Source organism: Bufo bufo, chromosome 2 (assembly GCF_905171765.1).
Source record: "Bufo bufo chromosome 2, aBufBuf1.1, whole genome shotgun sequence".
In the NCBI taxonomy this organism is placed as follows: domain Eukaryota; kingdom Metazoa; phylum Chordata; class Amphibia; order Anura; family Bufonidae; genus Bufo; species Bufo bufo.
Window position 1 is genome coordinate 780,698,992 of NC_053390.1, and position 19,872 is coordinate 780,718,863.

Sequence of the window (19,872 nt, forward strand, 5' to 3'; positions counted from 1 at the left end):
GGGGGACACTACAAGGGGCTTTGGGATGCACTACAGGGGGGATTACTGGGGGCAGTAGGGGACACTACTAGGGGCTGTGGGGGGCACTACTGGGGACATTACTGGGGGCAGTGGGGGACACTACAAGGGGCTTTGGGATGCACTACAGGGGGGATTACTGGGGGCAGTAGGGGACACTACTAGGGGCTGTGGGGGGCACTACTGGGGACATTACTGGGGGCAGTCGGGGACACTACAAGGGGCTTTGGGATGCACTACAGGGGACATTACTGGGGGCAGTAGGGGACACTACTAGGGGCTGTGGGGGGCACTACTGGGGACATTACTGGGGGCAGTCGGGGACACTACAAGGGGCTTTGGGAGGCACTACTGGGGACATTACTGGGGGCAGTGAGGGACACTACTAGGGGCTGTGGGGGGCACTACTGGGGACATTACTGGGGGCAGTCGGGGACACTACAAGGGGCTTTGGGAGGCACTACTGGGGACATTACTGGGGGCAGTGAGGGACACTACTAGGGGCTTTGGGAGGCACTACAGGGAACATTACTGGGGGCAGTGGGGGACACTACTAGGGGCTGTGGGGGGCACTACTGGGGACATTACTGGGGGCAGCCGGGGACACTACTAGGGGCTGTGGGAGGCACTACTGGGGACATTACTGGGGGCAGTGAGGGACACTACTAGGGGCTGTGGGGGGCACTACTGGGGACATTACTGGGGGCTTGGGGGACACTACTAGGGGCTGTGGGGGGCACTACTGGGGCCACTACTGTAAGCAGTGGGGTGCACTACTGGGGGCTGTGAGGGGCACTACTGGGGGGCAGTGAAAGACATTACTGGGGACATTACTGGGCGATCAGCGACCAGGGGTGTGACAATTGCACACAGAGGGTGCGACCGGGCACGGCGTGGGGGAGGGGCCCCGATCCAAAGTTTGCCATGGGGCCCATAGCACTCTAGTTACACCACTGGATAGAAAGATAGATAGTAGATGGATATATCCCCACCCTAGATTTGTCCCCATCCCCCAACCCTAGACAATTATTTCCCACTTGCTTTGGCAATGCTAAAATGTATTTAGTCCTGCCAATAAAGCTTATTTGATTTGATTGATAGATAATAGATATGAGGGATATGTGATAGATAGATATGGGATAAATACATACCTCCCAACCGCAACATTCAGCATATCTGGATTTGCTGACCCACTGAAGCGAATGGGTCCACATCCGTGATGCAGAATGCACACGGAATGGTGCCCATGTATTGCGGATCCGCAAATGCGGTCTGCAATACGGCAACAGGACACCTACGGTAATGTGCAGGAGGCCTAACAAAGATAGAACCAGCCCTGTACCTCACATGGATCCAGAGATCTCCCCATTCATTGCTCTCCTAGATTTAGGCTACTTTCACACTAGTGTTTTTCCTGGATCTGTCATGAATCAGAAAAAACGCTTCCGTTACTGATAATACAATCGTCTGCATCCGTCATGAACGGATCCGGTTGTATTATCTGTAACAGAACCAAGACGGATCCGTCATGAACTCCATTGAAAGTCCATTTTCTATCATGTCAGATTGTGTCAGAACAAACGGATCCGTCCCCATTGACTTTCAATGACTTTCATGCCGGATCCGTCTTGCTCCGCATCCCATGACGGAAAGAAAACCACAGCTTGCTGCGGTTTGCTCTCCGGTATGAGAACGCGGCCAAACGGAACAGAATGCATTCTATTGCACTCCATTCTATTCAGTTACGTTTTGTCTCCATTGACAATGAATGACGACAAAACGGAAGCGTTTTTTTACGGTATTGAGACCCTATGACGGATCTCAATACTGGAAAATATTAACGCTAGTGTGAAAGTAGCCTTATATCAAGCTGGCAGCTCAGGGGGAATGTCCATTCTGCTGCAGCTCTCTCCCTATCACAGCTCAAGGTTAAAATTGAGCATGTGCGTCCACGTCAGTGAGTTGGATATGAAACAGGATAAAGAACAAACAGCAGGTGGCGCTATACAGATACATTTTATTGAATAACTCAGTGGCTATACAAAATTTTTAATTACATGCAATTACAAAACTATTCAGATCCAAGTGCTGGTTTGGAAACTGTAGAATATGTTTTGTGACAAATACACCTTTAAGTTCTAAATAAGTAATTTTTTTCATGAAATGATAAAATGTCTCAACATCTGATATGTGTTCTATGTTCTCTTGTGAATAAAATATGGGTCTATGAGATTTGAAAATCATTGCATTCTGTTTTCACTTACATTTTACACAGTGTCCTAACTTTTTTGGAACCAGGGTTCTATTTTGTGGCCTGCCTACTACAGATATGTGGCTTCCTGCACCTCCTCTTTTGGTTCCATCCCTCATTTCCATTCATTTTCCAATTCCTAAATTGTTCTTATCATCAATGGTGCCCTAGGCAAATGCCTATTCTGCCTATCCCAGTACAAAAACAAATATCATGGACACAGCTTTGAGAATCGAGCATGCCGCTAGTCTACAGCTGGACGGCATCTGCTCTGTTACCGAGGTCTGTACACGTAATTTATTTTGTGATTCATTATTCACTCAGGAAAATTATTAAAAATATTCCGAATATCACCGACTGCCAGGGTAGGATATCCTGCCAGGAAAGACCTGAGGACCCTGCCGAGTGGATTTTGGAGGGCTGATTAGAGGGCTGGACATTGTAATAACATTGCGCTACACTGGGGAGTTTCGCAGAAGATAATATTGTTTCAGAGAAGAATAACAGTGTCACCAAACGCCTGTGAATCTTAAGACTGGAAAACAGGAGGAAAACTGTAGAGAGGGCGTAGAAGTCATGTGTCCGCCATCGAAAAGACACAGAAAAACAATTAACACCTTCAGACTAACAGACCAAATTCATACTTACAGTATATCACAAAAGTAAGTCCACCCCTCACATTTTTGTAAATGTTTTATTCTATCTTTTCCTGGGACAACACTGAAGATCTGATACTTTGATACAATGTAAAGTAGTCGGTGTACGGCTTGTATAACAGTGCAAATTTGGAGTGCCCTCAAAATAACAACACACCGCCATTTTTCCTCCCAGGTGTCATGTGACTCATTAGTGTTACAAGATGTCAGGTGTGAATGGGGAGGCGGTGATGTGTTAAATTTGGTTTTATTGCTCTCACACTCTCTCATACTGGTCACTGTAAGTTAATCATGGCACCTCATGGCAAAGAACCCTCTGAGGATCTGAAAAAGAGAATTGTTGCTCTACCTAAAGTTGGCCGAGGCTATAAGAATATTGACAACACCCTGAAAATGAGCTGCAGCACGGTGGCCAAGACCATACAGTGGTTTAACAAGGCAGTTTCCACTCAGAACAGGCCTCGCCATGGTCGACCAAAGAAGTTGAGTGCACATACTCGGCGTCATATCCAGAGGTTGTATGAGTGCTGCCAGCATTGCTGCAGAGGTTACAGGGGTGGGGGGTCAGACTGTCAGTGCTCAGACCATACGCCGCACACTGCATCAAATTGGTCTGCATGGCTGTTGTCCCAGAAGAAAACCTCTTCTAAAGATGATACACAAGAAAGCCGGCAAACAGTTTGCTGAAGACAAGCAGACTAAGGACATGGATTACTGGAGCCACGTCCTGTGGTCTGATGAGACCAAGAGAAACTTATTTGGTTCAAATGGTGTCAAGCGTGTGTAGCGGCAACCAGGTAAGGAGTACAAAGACAAGGGTGACCTGTCACCGCCAGTTCTGTGAGAAGGTCTGTTAGACATTCTTCTCTACCTCTTGCATGAGGTTCTTTGTTTTGGTTTCACTTTGTCATCTCCTTTCCTTCTCCCAGATGTCACCTATTTACACTAATTGTCTCCCTTTATATTCCTTCCCATACTGCCTCACTTTGCGGTTTATACTTCTTCCTGGATGAGTTGCTCACTGCTGGAGGCTGCTACTGCTGATTCCTCAGATAAGTCCTTTTCCTTTATTTGTGTTTCCTTGCTGGCTTGATTCTAGGTGACCCTGACTCCGTCCGTATTAAAGGGCTTCTGTCACCCCACTAAACATTATTATTTTTTTTTTTGGTTACTTATAATCCCTATACTGCGATTTATGCATACATACTGTAATTAATCATTTTGCTTCAGCAGATTCTGTTAAAAACGTACTTTTAAAATATGCAAATTACCTTGCTACCAGCAAGTAGGGCGGCTACTTGCTGGTAGCAGCCGCATCCTCCTATCCTAAAGACGCCCCCTCCGCATGTTGATTGACAGGGCCAGCGAACGGGATCTTTCTCTGCTGGCCCTGTTTGCATTCAAAATCTGGCGCCTGCGCCGTACCTGTCTTCAGTCGGAGCAGGCGCACTGAGAGGAGGACGCTCGCTTGGCCGCTCCTTCCTCAATGCGCCTGCGCCGGGTGTAGATGTGACGTCATCGGCGCAGGCGCATTGAGGATGGAGCGGGCGAGCGAGCGTCCGCCTCTCAGTGCGCCTGCGCCGACTGAATACCGTTACGGCGCAGGCGCGAGATCTTGATAGCAGACAGGACCAGCCAGAGGACGATCCCGTCCGCTGGCCCTGTCAATCAACATGCGGAGGGGGCGTCTTTAGGATAGGAGGATGCGGCTGATACCAGCAAGTAGCCGCCCTACTTGCTGGTAGCAAGGTAATTTGCATATTTTAAAAGTACGTTTTTAACAGAATCTGCTGAAGCAAAATGATTAATTACAGTATGTATGCATAAATCGCAGTATAGGTATTATAAGTAACCAAAAAAAACAAAAAAACAGTTTAGTGGGTGACAGAAGCCCTTTAAGTGCAGGGAGCCGGTGGTCATGTCCCCTCACTATTATAGGGTTTTCAGGTGTCACACAGTATAAGGTACGTGGGCATGCAATCGTCTACCATAAAGACCTTTGCATGGGCATAGCAGTCAGGGAGAGCTCTAGGGGTTTTATAGGGCTCACCCATATGCTCCTTAGTTTGTGATCAAGCCAGTCGGATGTTTATTTATAAGTTCCAGCTTTCTGCAACACCATCCGTGACATGACCTGCCTACAGTCAAGCATGGTGGTGGGAGTGTCATGACTTGGGGCTGCATTAGTGCTGCCGGCTGTGGGGAGCTACAGTTCATTGAGGGAACCATGAATGCCAACATGTAGTGTGACATACTGAAGCAGAGCATGATCCGATACCTTCAGAAACTGGGCCGCAGGGCAGTATTCCAACATGATAACGACTCCAAACACACCTCCAAGACGACCACTGCCTTGCTAAAGAAACTGAGGGTAAAGGTGCTGGACTCCAGACCTAAACTCTATTGAGCATCTATGGGGCATCCTCAAATGGAAGGTGGAGAAGTGCAAGGTCCCTAACATCCACCAGCTCCGTGATGTCGTCATGGAGGACTGGAAGAGGATTCCAGAGGCAACCTGTGAAGCTCTAGTGAACTCCATGCCCAATAGAGTTAAGGTTGCGCTGGAAAATAATGGTGGCCACACAAAATATTGACACTTTGGGCACAATTTGCCCATTTTCACTTAGGAGTGTACTCACTTTTGTTGCCAGCGGTTTAGACATTAATGGCTGTGTGTGGAGTTATTTTAAGGGCATGTCCAATTTACAGTTATACAAGCTGTACACTGACTACTTTACATTGTATCAAAGTGTGATATCTTCAAGTTGTCCCATGAAAAGATAGAAAAAAGTATTTACAAAAATTCTGAGGGGTCTACTCACTTTTGTGAGATACTGTAACTATTCAATAACATACTGCTAAAGGGGTGCTCCGCTTTGGACAATCCCTACTTGTTAGAAGGGTTCCTGACAATAAGCTGTCCACAAAGTGTCATCCTGCTGGGAACCACAGAGATCATCTGTAATCAAACCTGGCGGTGTTTAGTTTTCCTACAGCGCCACCACAGGTCAAATTAAGTATTACCCAGTGTCTGTTCAAATCAATTGGATGTCTGTGTAATTCAGTACAGGACAGGTCCTCCAGAGCAAGAGTTACTCTTTGTAACTGCTCTATACTATGGCTAGGAGATAAGGATTCGTCATCAGAAGGAATCGTCAGATATCTGGGGCATTGTGCTTTGTCTTTGGCATTTGATTCACGCATACTGGAAAACTTGGTGCAGGAGACATGATTACAACCCAATACAATTGGAGGAAAAATGTTCAAAACATTCAATAAAATAGATGCAAATCCATCAACAATGAAGACATCAGCATACCATCCAACTTTACCTGTTTGGGCCAGGTACATTCACAAAGCAACATATCAACTCAAACTTTTTTTTAAAGTGCACCACATAATGGCTGTGCTTCGTTATACAATCATTACTGTAAAGGAACAGGTCTTTTTTGGGCTTCCCTAAAGTCTCTTTCAGCCATATTATTCCCTGTTTCAGCTGCACAGTTAGATGCATTTCACTAAGAAGCAGGGGGTGTCTCCCTTCTGTGAAATCTGCCAGCACTGTACTACTGTCACGTCCTTCTATGTCTATTTTCAGTTCCGGAGCTCACAGAACAGATAAGGAGGGGAAGATAATTACAGAAAGGCAGGAGGCTCCTATAATCTTCAGAAGCAGTGTAGAAGCAGTTCTATTATCAGACTCAGCAGCTCAGCAAACTCTGACACGCCCCCATTTCCTATGAGTCGTCTTCTTTGTCTCTGTCACTGGGGACGGATCTTGTCTGGCAACAGGCAGTGGACTGCAACTTAGGTGGAAGTGAGAACCCTAGTGGCCATAGATTTACAGCTTTTTTTAAGGTAGATGCAGGCAAATTTTTTAAATGAAGTGATTTAGAAATTTGCTAGATACACCATTCTCTATTAGATGAAATGAAATTGTGTGAAAGTATGGTGACTCTTTAAACTCTACAATGGTTTGTGTTTCCAGGGAACCTCAATCATCCCTATGCTCCAATTAGCAGATCCATGGGGACTATCAGGCGCTAAACGTTAAGGAAGTTAGCCAGATAGAGGTTACGTAATGTCCATGTGAAGCGCTACATGAGCACTAATAATAATGATATCTCTGGGGAAAGATGTCTGACCTTGCAAATTACTGCAATCGGTCTTCAACATGCTGTATCTCCATTAGACTGGGAAAGCTCAAGGTTTAAGAGAGGAGAACCTGTGTCAGGTCTTACCATTAACTCATATGTATAGGATAGGTATTGTCCAGCTGCCCATTCTCAAAAACTAAGGATTGCCTACTGAGGTATCTCTAGGGGAAAGAAATATCCAACATAAAGACGTGTCAATTGAAAAATAACCTGAAGGAGCAGTATTCTGGAGTAAACACCTAGGACAATATTCAAAAAAATTAGACGTGGCTTTGGACTGGTGGCACTTATCAAAACCTTTTCTAAGTAAAAAGTCAGAAGTCAAAATCTGGCATTCTGCACTGGGCGACAGAACGGCCCAGTGTACGCTGGTAATAATAAATCCCCTACTATGTGTAAAAGAAGAAAAACACTACCAGACCCAAGTGATTTGATGTTCTGGGTAAATATTATATGTGGTGATGTGTACAGTATAAGGGCTGGAAAGAGTGTATATCCCACCCAGATACCTCAGCTGGGTGAGATAAATAAAATCCAGAAAGCGTAGTTTGCTGATAAAGTTTTGTTTACATTTTGTTCTGGGCTGGATTTCATTTGGACTGGTGGAAAGGTTTGGTAGTGGGATCTGCCAGTCCACACCCTTCTAGTACGGGTGTTGTCTTTTACCTGAGGCAATCGCAGGTGAGGCCTGCTGTAATCAAGGCGGGATAAAACCAACCCTCTGTGTGTCAGTCTGGGGAGAGAAGACTTGGAAACAGAGGCCTACAGAGGCTGTGGGTGGTCTCAGCCAGGAGGGCTGAGGGGCCACGAGGCTACGTGTAGCCGGATCTCTTCCCTATCTGGACTTGTGTTCCGTGAGCGAATGTGAGCTAAGGGTTGGAGCTTGAGACCCTGTGTATAAGCTGTCAGGGAAACAAACTATTAGTTAGAGCCCAGACGGGCAGGCGTTTGTTTTGATGCTTGTGTTTGTGCGGGTGCTGAAGTGGCATAATAAAGCACCAGTTTGGACATTAAATCCTATTGTCTGCGAAGACGTCTGTGATTGCGACCCCCTGAGAGAGAGCGATCCCTTACATATAGTGCAAATAAAATAAGTGACATTGTAAAGAACATAAAGTCGAAAAGAACAAAGTACTGTAATTTAGTCATTTCCTGCATCACTAAACATATTCTAACAGCCCTGTAAAATGACATTGTGGATTAAAATAAACTGAGATGAAAATGTCACATATTACTGTGTCTGGATTAGTTAAACAATTAGATTTTGCAGGAAAGATAGAAATCAGGGAAGTTGCTTAAAGGGGTAGTCCCACAAATATTCTACATATTTCAAACCAGCACCTGGATCTGAATAATTTTGTAAAATGTAGCATAGCCACTGAGTTATTCAATTAAATGCATCTGTATAGCGCCAGCTAGTGCTTGTCCTTTTCCTTATTTCTCCACCCACCTCTCTGCAGTGGACACACATGCTCAGTTTCACTCTTCAACTGTATCCACTGTTAGAAGCTGTGACACAGAGAGAGAGAGATAGCTGCAGCAGAAATGACATACCCCCTGCAGATTGCTGCAGCAGAAATCAATCTAGCACAGCAGTTGGAGCAATGAATGGGGAGATCTCTGGATCCATGTGAGGTACAGGGCTGGTTCTAGCTTTGTTAGAAAGAGATTGTCCTGGACAATATGATGTCTGATTTTTATATTTTTCATTACTCATGGCAAACCCTTTTCTTGGGATATTCAGCTGATCGTAGAATGTCCTGCTGTAAAAAGTAGGTATTCACTTTCCCTGCCAAAAATAGGGAATTATCCAATCTCAGCCTACATCAATGATTTGTCTGTGTAAAGTATAGCTGTGCTTGGTTCTCCAAAGACTAATGAGGGACCACCACCCATTATTTAATTACAATTCCCTAACTGGGTTTGTAAAGACTGGTTTTCTAAAGTTGATAATCCCTTTAAAAATTGGGTAGAAACGCTCTAGGAAGCCAAACCTAATTTTTTGAGTGATCAGGCATCAGATAAAAAGTTTAAAAAAAGACGTGAAATTACTGCAGGCTCTAAATACTTAAAGGAGTTGTCTAACTTCAGCAAATAGCATTTATTATGTAGAGGAAGTTAATACAAGGCACTTACTAATGTACTTTTATTATCCATATTGCTTCCTTTTCTGGCTGGATTCATTTTTCCATCACATTATACATTGCTTATATCCATGGTTACGACAACCCTGCAATCCATCAGTGGTGGTCGTGCTTGTACACTATAGGAAAAAGCACCAGCCTATTTGCACTCTCAAGGTCCCGGCCACCAGAGAGGCCGGCACTTTTTCCTTTAGTGTGCAAGCACGGCCACCAATGCTGGATTGCAGGGTGGTCATAACCATGGATACAAGCAGTGTATAATATGATGCAAAAATGAATCCAGCCAGCAAAGGAGGCAATATGGATAATAAAAGTACATTAGTAAGTGCCTTGTATTAACTTTCTCTACATGATTAGTGCCATTTGCTGTAATGAGACAGATGTTGATGTGACTCAAGCTCCCACTTCCCTTCGGTGTCAACATTCAAGAATCCCTTTGATAGCAACTTCTCGTCCCATGAGAACAAAAGCATAGTGCATGTTTAAATCCAGCAGCCCGATCTTTCTTTCTGTAGGTCAACCATCGGGGGAGAGTTGAGGGGCTCTCATACAGCGGCGTAGCTAAATTCTCATGAGCCCTGGTGCAAGAGTTCAGATTGGGCCCCCTTCCCTCAGTGCTTTGTGGCCAGGGGCAGGGAAGCATATAGCCTTCAGGCTGCCTGAGGCAAAAATTTAAACTGCACCCCCCCCCCCATGCTAAATTCTTGACCTTACCCCTTCCCTCCAGCCAGAGGTGTAACTTGACCAGCACTTTCTATAATACCAGTGTCTTATCATGTGGCACAAGGTCTTTAGGAACCCTCAGGATCCTGGGCTCAGTAGCGACTGCTACCTCTGCACCCCCTATAGCTACAGCCCTGGCATATAATCCATACAGGCCTCTATGGGTCTCATAGGCCCAGTTTATGGTCCTACTTCTCACAGGACTATGGGCAAAATGAACAAAAAACCTAGATCTGCCCCCTGACCTACATTTTCATAAACTTCATTGCCTTTTAACTGATTCCCATATGTGGTTCTACCACCATATATGTAACCATGTGGACTTCACAACCATTATCAAAGTCGAAGGATCTCTAAGGGGGCTGCCACATGTTTAGGTTTTTCGATGCCATTTTTCAAGCCAAAACCAGGAGTGCATTGAAAAAAAGTGGAGAAAAGTTGTATTTGCCCTTAAAGGTGGTTTCCGAGATTTTGATACTGATGATTGGTCATCAGTATCTGATCGGTGGAGGTCCAACACCCATTACATTGTATAGCGGCTGTGCATGGTATCTGCTACTAGTCCACGTGAATGGTGAACATGTCATCATTTGTTTGAGAGAAAAGCTGAGAGAAGGCTGAGGCACTCACAGGAGCGCTGGTGCCTTCTCAAAGAGTGCATCAGCGGGGGTCCCAGGTGTCGGACCCCCACTGATCAGATACTGATGACCTATCCAGAGGATAGGTCATCAGTACTCAAATCCCGGAAAAAAAACTTTATTATTTTCTCTCCTGTTATGATCCACATCTGATTTTGGCTTTAAAAACACCATCCAAAAGCCTGAACGTGTGTCAGCACCCAAATCGGTCAGACAATCATGGAGTTATGGGTCCAGCTCAGCAGATCTAAACCATGTGGCCTCTGTTCAAGCAATACTTGTACAATGTATACAAGGGCTTTGAATTCTTTTACAGGAAAACTTAATTAAGTTGTAACCAAAATGAAAGATAACTTTTTGAATTATTTTTTTTTTTTTAAAGTCAGTGTTTTGCTCTTGATAACCACAAATATTAGTTGCATCCAAATGCGTTGTTGTCTCTATTCTTAGCCCAGGGATCATCTGGCTCTTGAAATATTTCCCCCCTCCAGTAACTGAAAGCATGGCAAGTTGGCAACAACATTCTCAGTATTGTACAATAGGCTCCCAGACCCTGATTCTCCCCAATATGCTGCAAAAATGACAGCAGCAGGAATATAACCGCTAATGTATGCACTGTGGAGGAGACGGGCACAACGACAGCGATTCACACATTGAATAATTCAGTGAGATGACATGTTCTCCTTCCCAATTACAAACCGCTTCACCTTCTAGCTCCACGACTCTGATGCTTAATATGTAAAGTCATATGAATTCCATGTTTATGAATATTTAATCATACGATATACTGGATATATATAGCCTGATGGGAAGATCCATACTAAGGGATAACCTTAAAGGTCAATTGGTTTCCAGTAGCCATTTATGTTCAAAGGTCACGAGGCTACGTGCAGTATGAGAAAGTAGTATTGAAGGGACACTAAGTGTGGAAAAAGTACAAAAAGATCCCGGCACTTCCTTCCTTTATCTCCTGCTTTTCTTTGACTTATTTTGTCTCATGTTACAATTAGAACAGAAATTCAGAAACTCAACTCAGGAACTCAGCCATGTCCCACCTCCTCCTCCTCACTGTCCTGTGTCTGCAGCAGGAGCATCCCCCCTCCGCCCTGTCTGCAGCGAGACAGAAATATTTCCCTGCTATAGGCTAAGCCAGGCCCTTTCAGGTGTTCACCAGCCAAAATGGAGCAGATCAGAAGAAATTTAACCCGTGTGTTCTCTGCAGGATGTCTACAAGACTGTTTGTTGCAGAAAATCCTGAAGACTGACAAATGTTGGGTCAAGATTATCTCCTGTTTAGGCCTCATGCACACCACTGTATTTATTTTGCAGTCCGCAAATTGTGCCATCCGCATTATGTTCTTAAATGACTTTTTTCTTGGCTATGTACACCTTCGGAGGAAATTTTCTTGCATGTTACTCATTTTTGGCTAAAAATTGGCCTTTATTAAAAAATATTGAGCTGTTCTGTCACAAAGGGTTACCTGTTTTTCTATCTGTGTGACTGGTACTTTCACTTTGTTAATAAACCTTATCTCTAAACTACTAAGAGGTAATAAACATTTATTTAAGCCACATTCTTATCACTAAGATAAGAACTGAGCTATAATGAGAGTTTATAAGATCAGAGAGCAGAGATAAGGAGCCCTTCAGCTCCTGGTCTGACGGAAAAGACAGAAAATCCACAGGCTGCTACTAGAGCATCTCAGCTCTCTACAAAAAAAAAAAAAAACATTTTTTTAATAAAGACCAATTTAAAAAAATATTTTTAGCTTAAAATAAGTACAAAGCAAAATTATAAATAAATAAAAAATTGACCCCAAAGGAGTACATTGCCTTTAAATGTATCTGTGGTCCACATTTTACGGACATGTTCTATCTTTTTGCAAAACGGACATACGGATGCAGAAAACACATGGATGATACATGCGCTTTCTGCATCCATATGTCCATTCCGCAAAAATATAGAACATGTCCAACATTTGGCCCAAAAGAGAATACAAAGCTCTAAATGTTTTTTTGGGCCGTTAATACATGCTGTACACCACTGGATGTATTTCTAGATCTCTCGTGTGTCTTGTACGTGTAGTGGCGTATCTTTAATGCCGCAGTGCAGGTCAGTTTATCTCTTTAGTTCTTTTCATTTCTTACATTTGCGGACCCTTGAAGTCAGTGGGTCCGCCAAAAACGCAGATGCAACATGGACCTTATCCGTATTTTCCGGATCCAGAGTTTTCGGACCGCAAAATACATATGGTCATGTGCATGAGATCTAAACCTGTAACATTCATTTCTAGGTTGCTATGCATAGTGTGGTGATTTGCAGCTGCACACTGGGCAGAACAGTTGTTGGGGACAATCTTCCCAATGCCAAGTGAGTATTGCCCTTGGGCACCATTAATTGGTGTGGCAGCACATAGTTTTACAAAGCTTGACTGCCTGACTTACGGAAAAAGCTTGAGAATCGGCGTCTGCTGTCGGACATCACCTTTAATGGTAAGATTTACGAGAAACGCTGTTCGGTGGATGCTTACAATCAATTAAATTATGATGCTATTAGGAAATTGTGCATCGCTGGGGTGTAGGAATGTGAAGTTCGAAGGAGCTGAGCTTCTGTTTCACAGAAACCATTCACAGAAGACAGTCTACCACAAATGGCACCTGTAAGGCCTGAAACGCGCTGACGTTCTCAGGCAAGAAGTCACGGCATAGACTGCTCTTAGATAACGTGACAGCAGACAAGTGGCGGGCGCATGCTGCCCATTAAGAGACATCCGTGACGATGAATACGTGCAGTGTTTGCCTTCAAGGACCAGACACAAGCCTTCTAATTGTGAATGCGGTCTCTGTGTCATGTCTGCCGGCTCTGCTGCTCACATGATGGAATCATTTAGCTCTACTGATTTCATTAAAGCACATAAGCCAGTGAACAGAAGCCCACGTGTGAAGATCCAGATGAACGGCCAGTCTGTGGCAGCCTTAGGTTCTTCAATGGGGAGAACTTCTATCTCCGCAGCAAGACCACAGGGCTACGTGGTCCTCCGTGGAGTCATACAACCTGATGATCATGACTCAAGCAGCTTTCTCATTCTCCCCCATGGACAATGGGAAAACAACAATGTAATATTGACCAAAATATTGCAACTGAGATGTTTCTGGCTTGCTCCTATAGGGTCCTAGGTGAGACAGGTCCCAGCCCTGATTGGTCCTATGCCCAGGGGTGCACCTAGCCTTTCTGCTTCCTGAGGCGAAAACTGAAACAGCGCCCCCCCCCTCCCCAATGCCAATTTCTTAACCTAACCCCTTCCCTTCAGCTCATGGCCCTTCGGCTGCCCCCCTCTTGCCACTACATGGTGCTGCCTGAGGCGATCGCCTCACCTGGCCTAATTGGTGGTGCACCCCTGCCTATGCCCTAGATCACTTGGTGCATGCATAAGGCTCTATTCACTGTATCTATATTGCGGCCCGCAAACCATGGATCCGTAAAATACAGATACCGCTCTTTCCTGGGTACCTATTATAGAAATGGCTATTCTTGTCAAGAATACAAAGCGTTATATAATTTGCGGAACAGCCACATGGATGTGGACAGCAGACAGCTGACATCCATGCAATGTCCGCACTTTTTGTGGCTCCACAAAAATAAATAGAAAAGTAGTGCGAAGTGTTCAGCACTAGAAATCTTCATTTCGTCTTAGGGTACTTTCACACTAGCGTTATTCTTTTCCGGTATTGAGTTTCGTCCTAGGGGCTCTATACCGGAAAATAACTGATCAGTTTTATCCTAATGTATTCTGAATGGAGAGCAATCAGATCAGGATGCATCAGGATGTCTTCAGTACAGTCTTTTTAACTTTTCAGGATGGAGATAATACCGCAGGATGCTACGGTTTTATCTCCGGCCAAAAAAACGAACACTTGCCGGAATGTATTAGTGCCGGATCCGTCCTTCCGGTCTGCGCATGCCGGATGCGAAACCAGAAAGGAAATATGCCTAATCATGCAGTGATATGACAGAAGAATATATATTCAGGACTCTGGGAAAGTATGGTGGGAGCTGTAATCTGTCCGCATTTGTTTTCACCCAACTTTCCTAGAAACAGGTGAAAGAAACGTGAATGTTTCACACTACCAATATGAATAGGAGTCTTGGAAAGCTGAGTGACAACTCAAGAGGCAGCTGTCATGCTTACAACAACTATCCTGGAAACAGACCTCCTATGAATCGATGTATAGTGCTCCTAAAGCAGCTTTCCCAAAATCCAGAAAAAAGTCTAATGCTGGCCCCATTGGTTGTCACCAGTGGCGTACCTACCATATAGGCAGACCACGCAGCTGCTATGGGGCCCGTGAGGAAGGGGGGCCCGCAGTGAAGGAGAGTCCCCGCCCCTGTCTATCTTCCTAACTGTCTCCCGTCTGCCCCACCTCCTAGCCCCGCCTCCCGTCTTCTAGCTCCGCCTCCCGCCTGTTAGCTCCGCCTCCAGCCTGATTCCTCTGGATTGCCACAACCCCACCAGTAATGAAGTAAGTGAACACTTTTAGGTGAGAACAGTGCAGAGGTGTATGTGTGTGGAGGAAGGGGGGGGTTCACTCAGCTTTCCCAGGCTATTCCTCTGCACATATGCCATTCAGAACAGGAGGAAAGCTGAGTGCTATTATGTAATGTGACTCAGCTTTCCTGATGTCCTGCATGGCACAAGTGCAGAGGCATGAAGAGATATGAGGGGAGGTGGGAGTTGTGTTACTCAGCTTTCTCATGTCTCTCCACATGTGCCATGCAGGACAGTAGAAAAGCTGGGTGCTGTTACATCATGTAATGTCACTCAGATTTCCTGCTATCCTGCAAGGCCTAAATGCAGATAATAAGAACATGGAAAGGCAGGGGGGGGGGGGGGGGGGGGGGGGAGGGGGTTCACCCAGCTTTCCCAGAGACTCCTGTCTCTGCACATGTGTTATGCAGGATAGCAGTAATGTCACTGTATCCCAGCTGTCCTGCATGACACAGAGGATGGGGGAAGGGGGACACTCACTTTATCAAACTTTTCTCATGTCTTTTCTCATGTGCATGTGCCATGCTGGACAGCAGGAAAGTTGGGTGGTATTACATCATGTAATGCCCCAGATTCTTGTCAATATATGCGGAACACCGCCAGAACCTACCAGATTCCATTCACTATAATGGGTCTGTTGGGTTCCGGCATGAGTACTGCCATTTTGTAGAACAAAATACTGCTCCACCAGGTGGGGCAGGGGAGAAGTTAGGGAGGGTAGGGATGAGGAGCCAGGGCGCATAGTGGGAGGGACTAGGAACGGGCATGGGGGCCCAATTTAAATTATTGCTATGGGGCCCAATGATTTCTGTGTATGCCCCTGGTTGTCACCCAACTTTCCTAGAAACAATCCCTGCAAAAATGTGGATATTTAAAAGGAAAGGATTGACACCTAGCTTTCCCATAACCCTGAAAGATAAAGCTGACACTTTTCCCTAGAACCGGATGTATAGAATCTGTAACAACCAACATGGCTTCTGTTACGACTACCAAAGGGGTCATCACCCGGCATTCCCAAATCTGCCCAGCATATGAGAGCAGGGGATGTATGACAACATAAATATGTGAGAAATCTGAGTTAACCTCAGGTGGGAGCTGTAATCTTAGACTTAGACTTAGACTCCAACTTTCCTGGAAACTGATCCAACTATGAAATGGATGCGTAGAATTTTTGGCACCAACAAACATGGCTACCCTTATCCTGCCAAAAGGGAAAACACCCAACATCCCCAAACTCCAGAAAGTAAAATCTACCGAATTCTGCATTGACATGAGAGCATGGGTGACATCAATCCATAACGCACATCCGTGTCTGATCTATGACAAAAGGGTTATCAGTTCATCCATGAACATCTCCGTGAAGAATCCGTGTTTAGTCCTTGTGTCTGTTTTTTGCCCTCTATACGTCATCTGCTAAGCTGAAAATTCATTCCAGAGCATCTCCCACCATTGGCCTATGAGAACCATGGACCCAACATAGACCCATAGATTTTATTGTGTGTGTGGGATCCGTAATCACGGACAAAAATAGGGCGTGCCTCCATGGTGTCACTATGGGTCCACAGTCCGTAGAAAACCACTGATGTATGCACACACACATTAAAGGCTACATGCACACGACCGTGCCGTTTTTTGCGGTCCACAAACGGCGGATACACAAGAAACGGAAGCCGCCCGTGTGCCTATCCACACGCACACAATTTGCGGAACGGCCCATTGTAGACATGCCTATTCTTGTCCGCAAAACGGACAAGAATAGGACATGTTATATTTTTTTTGCGGGGCCACGGAACGGAGCAACGGATGCGGACAGCACACCGAGTGCTGTCTGCATCTTTTACTGCCCCACTGACGTGAATGCGTCCGCATCCGAGCCGCAAAAAAGGCGGCTCGGATGCGGACCCAAACAACGGCCATGTGCACGAGGCCAAAGTCAAAGGAAACGTGAGCGTTCCACATGTGAAAGAGGCCTTAAAGGGGTATTCCAATTGGTTGAAGTTATCCCTTATCCATAGGACCTACCGCTGGGACCCCCCACGGATCACAAAAATGGGGGGCACCGTACCCCCTGCGGCCCCCCTGAAATGAACGGAGAGGCCGGTCGCACATGCATTTCTATGGTTCAGGAGATCGGCGAGTACAGCGCTCAGCTATCTCCGGAATTCCCATAGGAATGAATGGAGCGGCCGCAAGCATGCCCGACTGCCACTCTAGTCATTTCAGGGGGGCTGCAGGGAGTACGGTGCCCCCATTCTTATGATCCGTGGGGTTTGGTAGGACCCCCACCAATCTAATAGTTATTCCCTATCCTATGGATAGGGGATAAGGTCAACTAACCGGAATACCCCATTAACTACGTTTAGGAGTCCGGGAAAGCTGGGTAGTAGCTGTAACGCTGACCGTTACACTGAGACTCCCAGCAGTACAGTACATTGCTACACCCTTCTAGGATAGAAATGTCCTATGTTCAGTATAAAATTGCACTCGGCAGACAAATGCAACGGGCAGATAATTGGATTTCCCTTGTTCTGCAATGGGTGGCGCCCTATAAAGTGGGCCATGTATTCCTGGCATGCCCAGAGCTCCTATAAGCCTCCCCATCCATCCACCTGCCTCTTGTCATTCATGTATCACACGTGACTCCTCCGCTACTATGTATCACTCTGTTTATAAATAAATACAATGTATCAGTGTTCTATCCCCCCCTGCAATACATGACCATGAGGAGGAGGAGGAGGAGGAGGAGGGCGAGTATGGCTCACTGGGTAAATGCCACCCCCTGCTCTCCAGGAGCAGCTAGCCACTGACTGACAGGAGCATCCTCCTTTACAAGGCGTCTACTCGCATGCTGAATTAACCCCTTCACAGCCAGGCAAAAGAACTGATCACTATTAAATCATTGCATTACAAAAAAAAAGATGGTAATTCAGAATACAGGAGGATGCTCCCATAGAGAAGTCTGATAGATTTGCAAAGGTTAACCTGGGCACAACCTTCATAGTGCCAGGGGATAATGAAGATAGGCAGTGCCTTATTACTATACATGAGGAACATGGCATGGGGTAGGTGGTAGCATGTCTTATAGGACCAGCTGCCCCCACCCCTAGAGGTGGTAATGCAGAATATGGCCAGTGTGCTGTATTCCCATTGCAATGCTCTTTGCACAGGTAAGTGATCCTCAGTACAAGGGTATATATAGCAATAGCACTTACCTGCACTCATGCTGGAGCTGCTGGCCCCTGGCTCCCATCCAGTTGCATGCAATCTGTAGCCTTTACCTGTTACACATCAGCCCAGCCACATGTCTCATTGCAATGTGATCCCCCCCACACCACCACCTTCTCCAAGGAGCCTGCAACACCCAGTGCACTGCAAGCAATGAGAAGCCAAGGCAGAGGCTCCCTGTCCTACACTCTTCTTCTCCTCCACTGTCCCCTCCTCCTTATCTTCAGCACCGAGCTGATAAATGTTTCTGGGACAGCTATAGCGCAGGAAAGAAAGCCCAGAGGCATCATGGGTAATGTAGTTTTCTTAGATGGCAGCCTCTGAGCTCCTCAAGCTGAAGTGTCAGCGCAGGAAAACTACACAGACCTTGGTGCTTTGCAAGGCAAGTGTAATGCGCGGAACGAGCGCTAGATGGCGCCGTGCAAGAAAATAAATTAATTAATTAATAAATCAGTTCTGACTTTGCAAAGCAATTTAGTGCAGTTCCAGAAATGATAGCACCCAGCTGTGAATGAAGGTGTGCCAGGCAGGGTGAGGTCCGAGAGGGGGGTCAGACAGGGCAATACTTACAGTGGAGATATGGCATGTCACCCTCACAATAGTCCAAGAGGCTAAGATTTAAGGATTTCTTTAAATTTTTCACGAAACCAAAAAATGGTTGTTCTTTGTAAGCAGCCTGGCAAACAGCTCCCCAGATCTCAGCTTCATTAACCCTTTCAGTGTGACGCAGGGAGGTAATGTAAAATAACTGTTTTTGGAAGAAATCAACCATGTTTTTCTATTGCTGGACCATCCTTTTAAAGGGGTTTCCTGCTGGTGCTGGGGGGAGAAGCCCCGCCACGCTGCCTCATCTCTTTACATCCGGCGGTATATGAGCACGGTCACATGTACTGCTCCAGCGAATGACTGGCTTCAGCGGTGACACGCTGCTGGTGGCCACATCACTGCTGAAGCCAGTCATTGGCTGCAGCGGTGCATGAGGCCATGCCCACAGCCATTTGGATATAAACAGTGCGTGGAGCAGGTAAGTATGAATCTTCCGTTTTAGTGGACAGGCTGCGGGCACTTGCTAAAAAAATAAAATAAATCAGGGGTACCTGAAAACCCGGGTCCATTCAGACGTCCGTAGAATGGGTCCGGATCCGTTTCCGCAATTATGCGGACCCATTTCAATGGGGACTGCCAGTCCGCGGCTCCGCAAAAAAATAGAACATGTCCTATTCTTGTCCACAGCTGCGGACAAGAATAGACATTCTATTGGGGTGCCGGATCCGCAAAACACTACGGATGTGTGAATGGAGCCTAAGGATCCATTCACACGTCCGCAACTGTTTTGCGGTCCGCAAATTGCAAAACATGGACACCGGACGCGTGTGTTCCGCATTTTGCGGACCGCACATTGGCCGGCACTATGATAGAAATGCCTATTGTTGTCCGTGGCTGCGGACAAGAATAGGACATGCTCTGTTTTTTTGTGGGGCCGTAGAACGGAAGTGCGACCCATTATGCGGAC

The 19,872-nt window shown here is 45.8% G+C and overlaps 1 protein-coding gene across 6 annotated transcripts in view; it reads right to left on the reverse strand.

Moving 5' to 3' along the window:
- Positions 1–18,533, reverse strand: part of ABLIM2 (actin binding LIM protein family member 2) — a 193,937-nt gene extending 175,404 nt beyond the window's left edge. For all 6 annotated transcript variants that reach the window (XM_040419153.1, XM_040419155.1, XM_040419154.1 and 3 more), the window contains exon 1: positions 18,347–18,533. In XM_040419153.1, the coding sequence (XP_040275087.1) occupies positions 18,347–18,356 (10 nt within the window). In that variant the 5' untranslated portion in view covers positions 18,357–18,533. The remainder of the gene's footprint in view (positions 1–18,346) is intronic.
- Between the last annotated feature and the right edge of the window lie 1,339 nt (positions 18,534–19,872).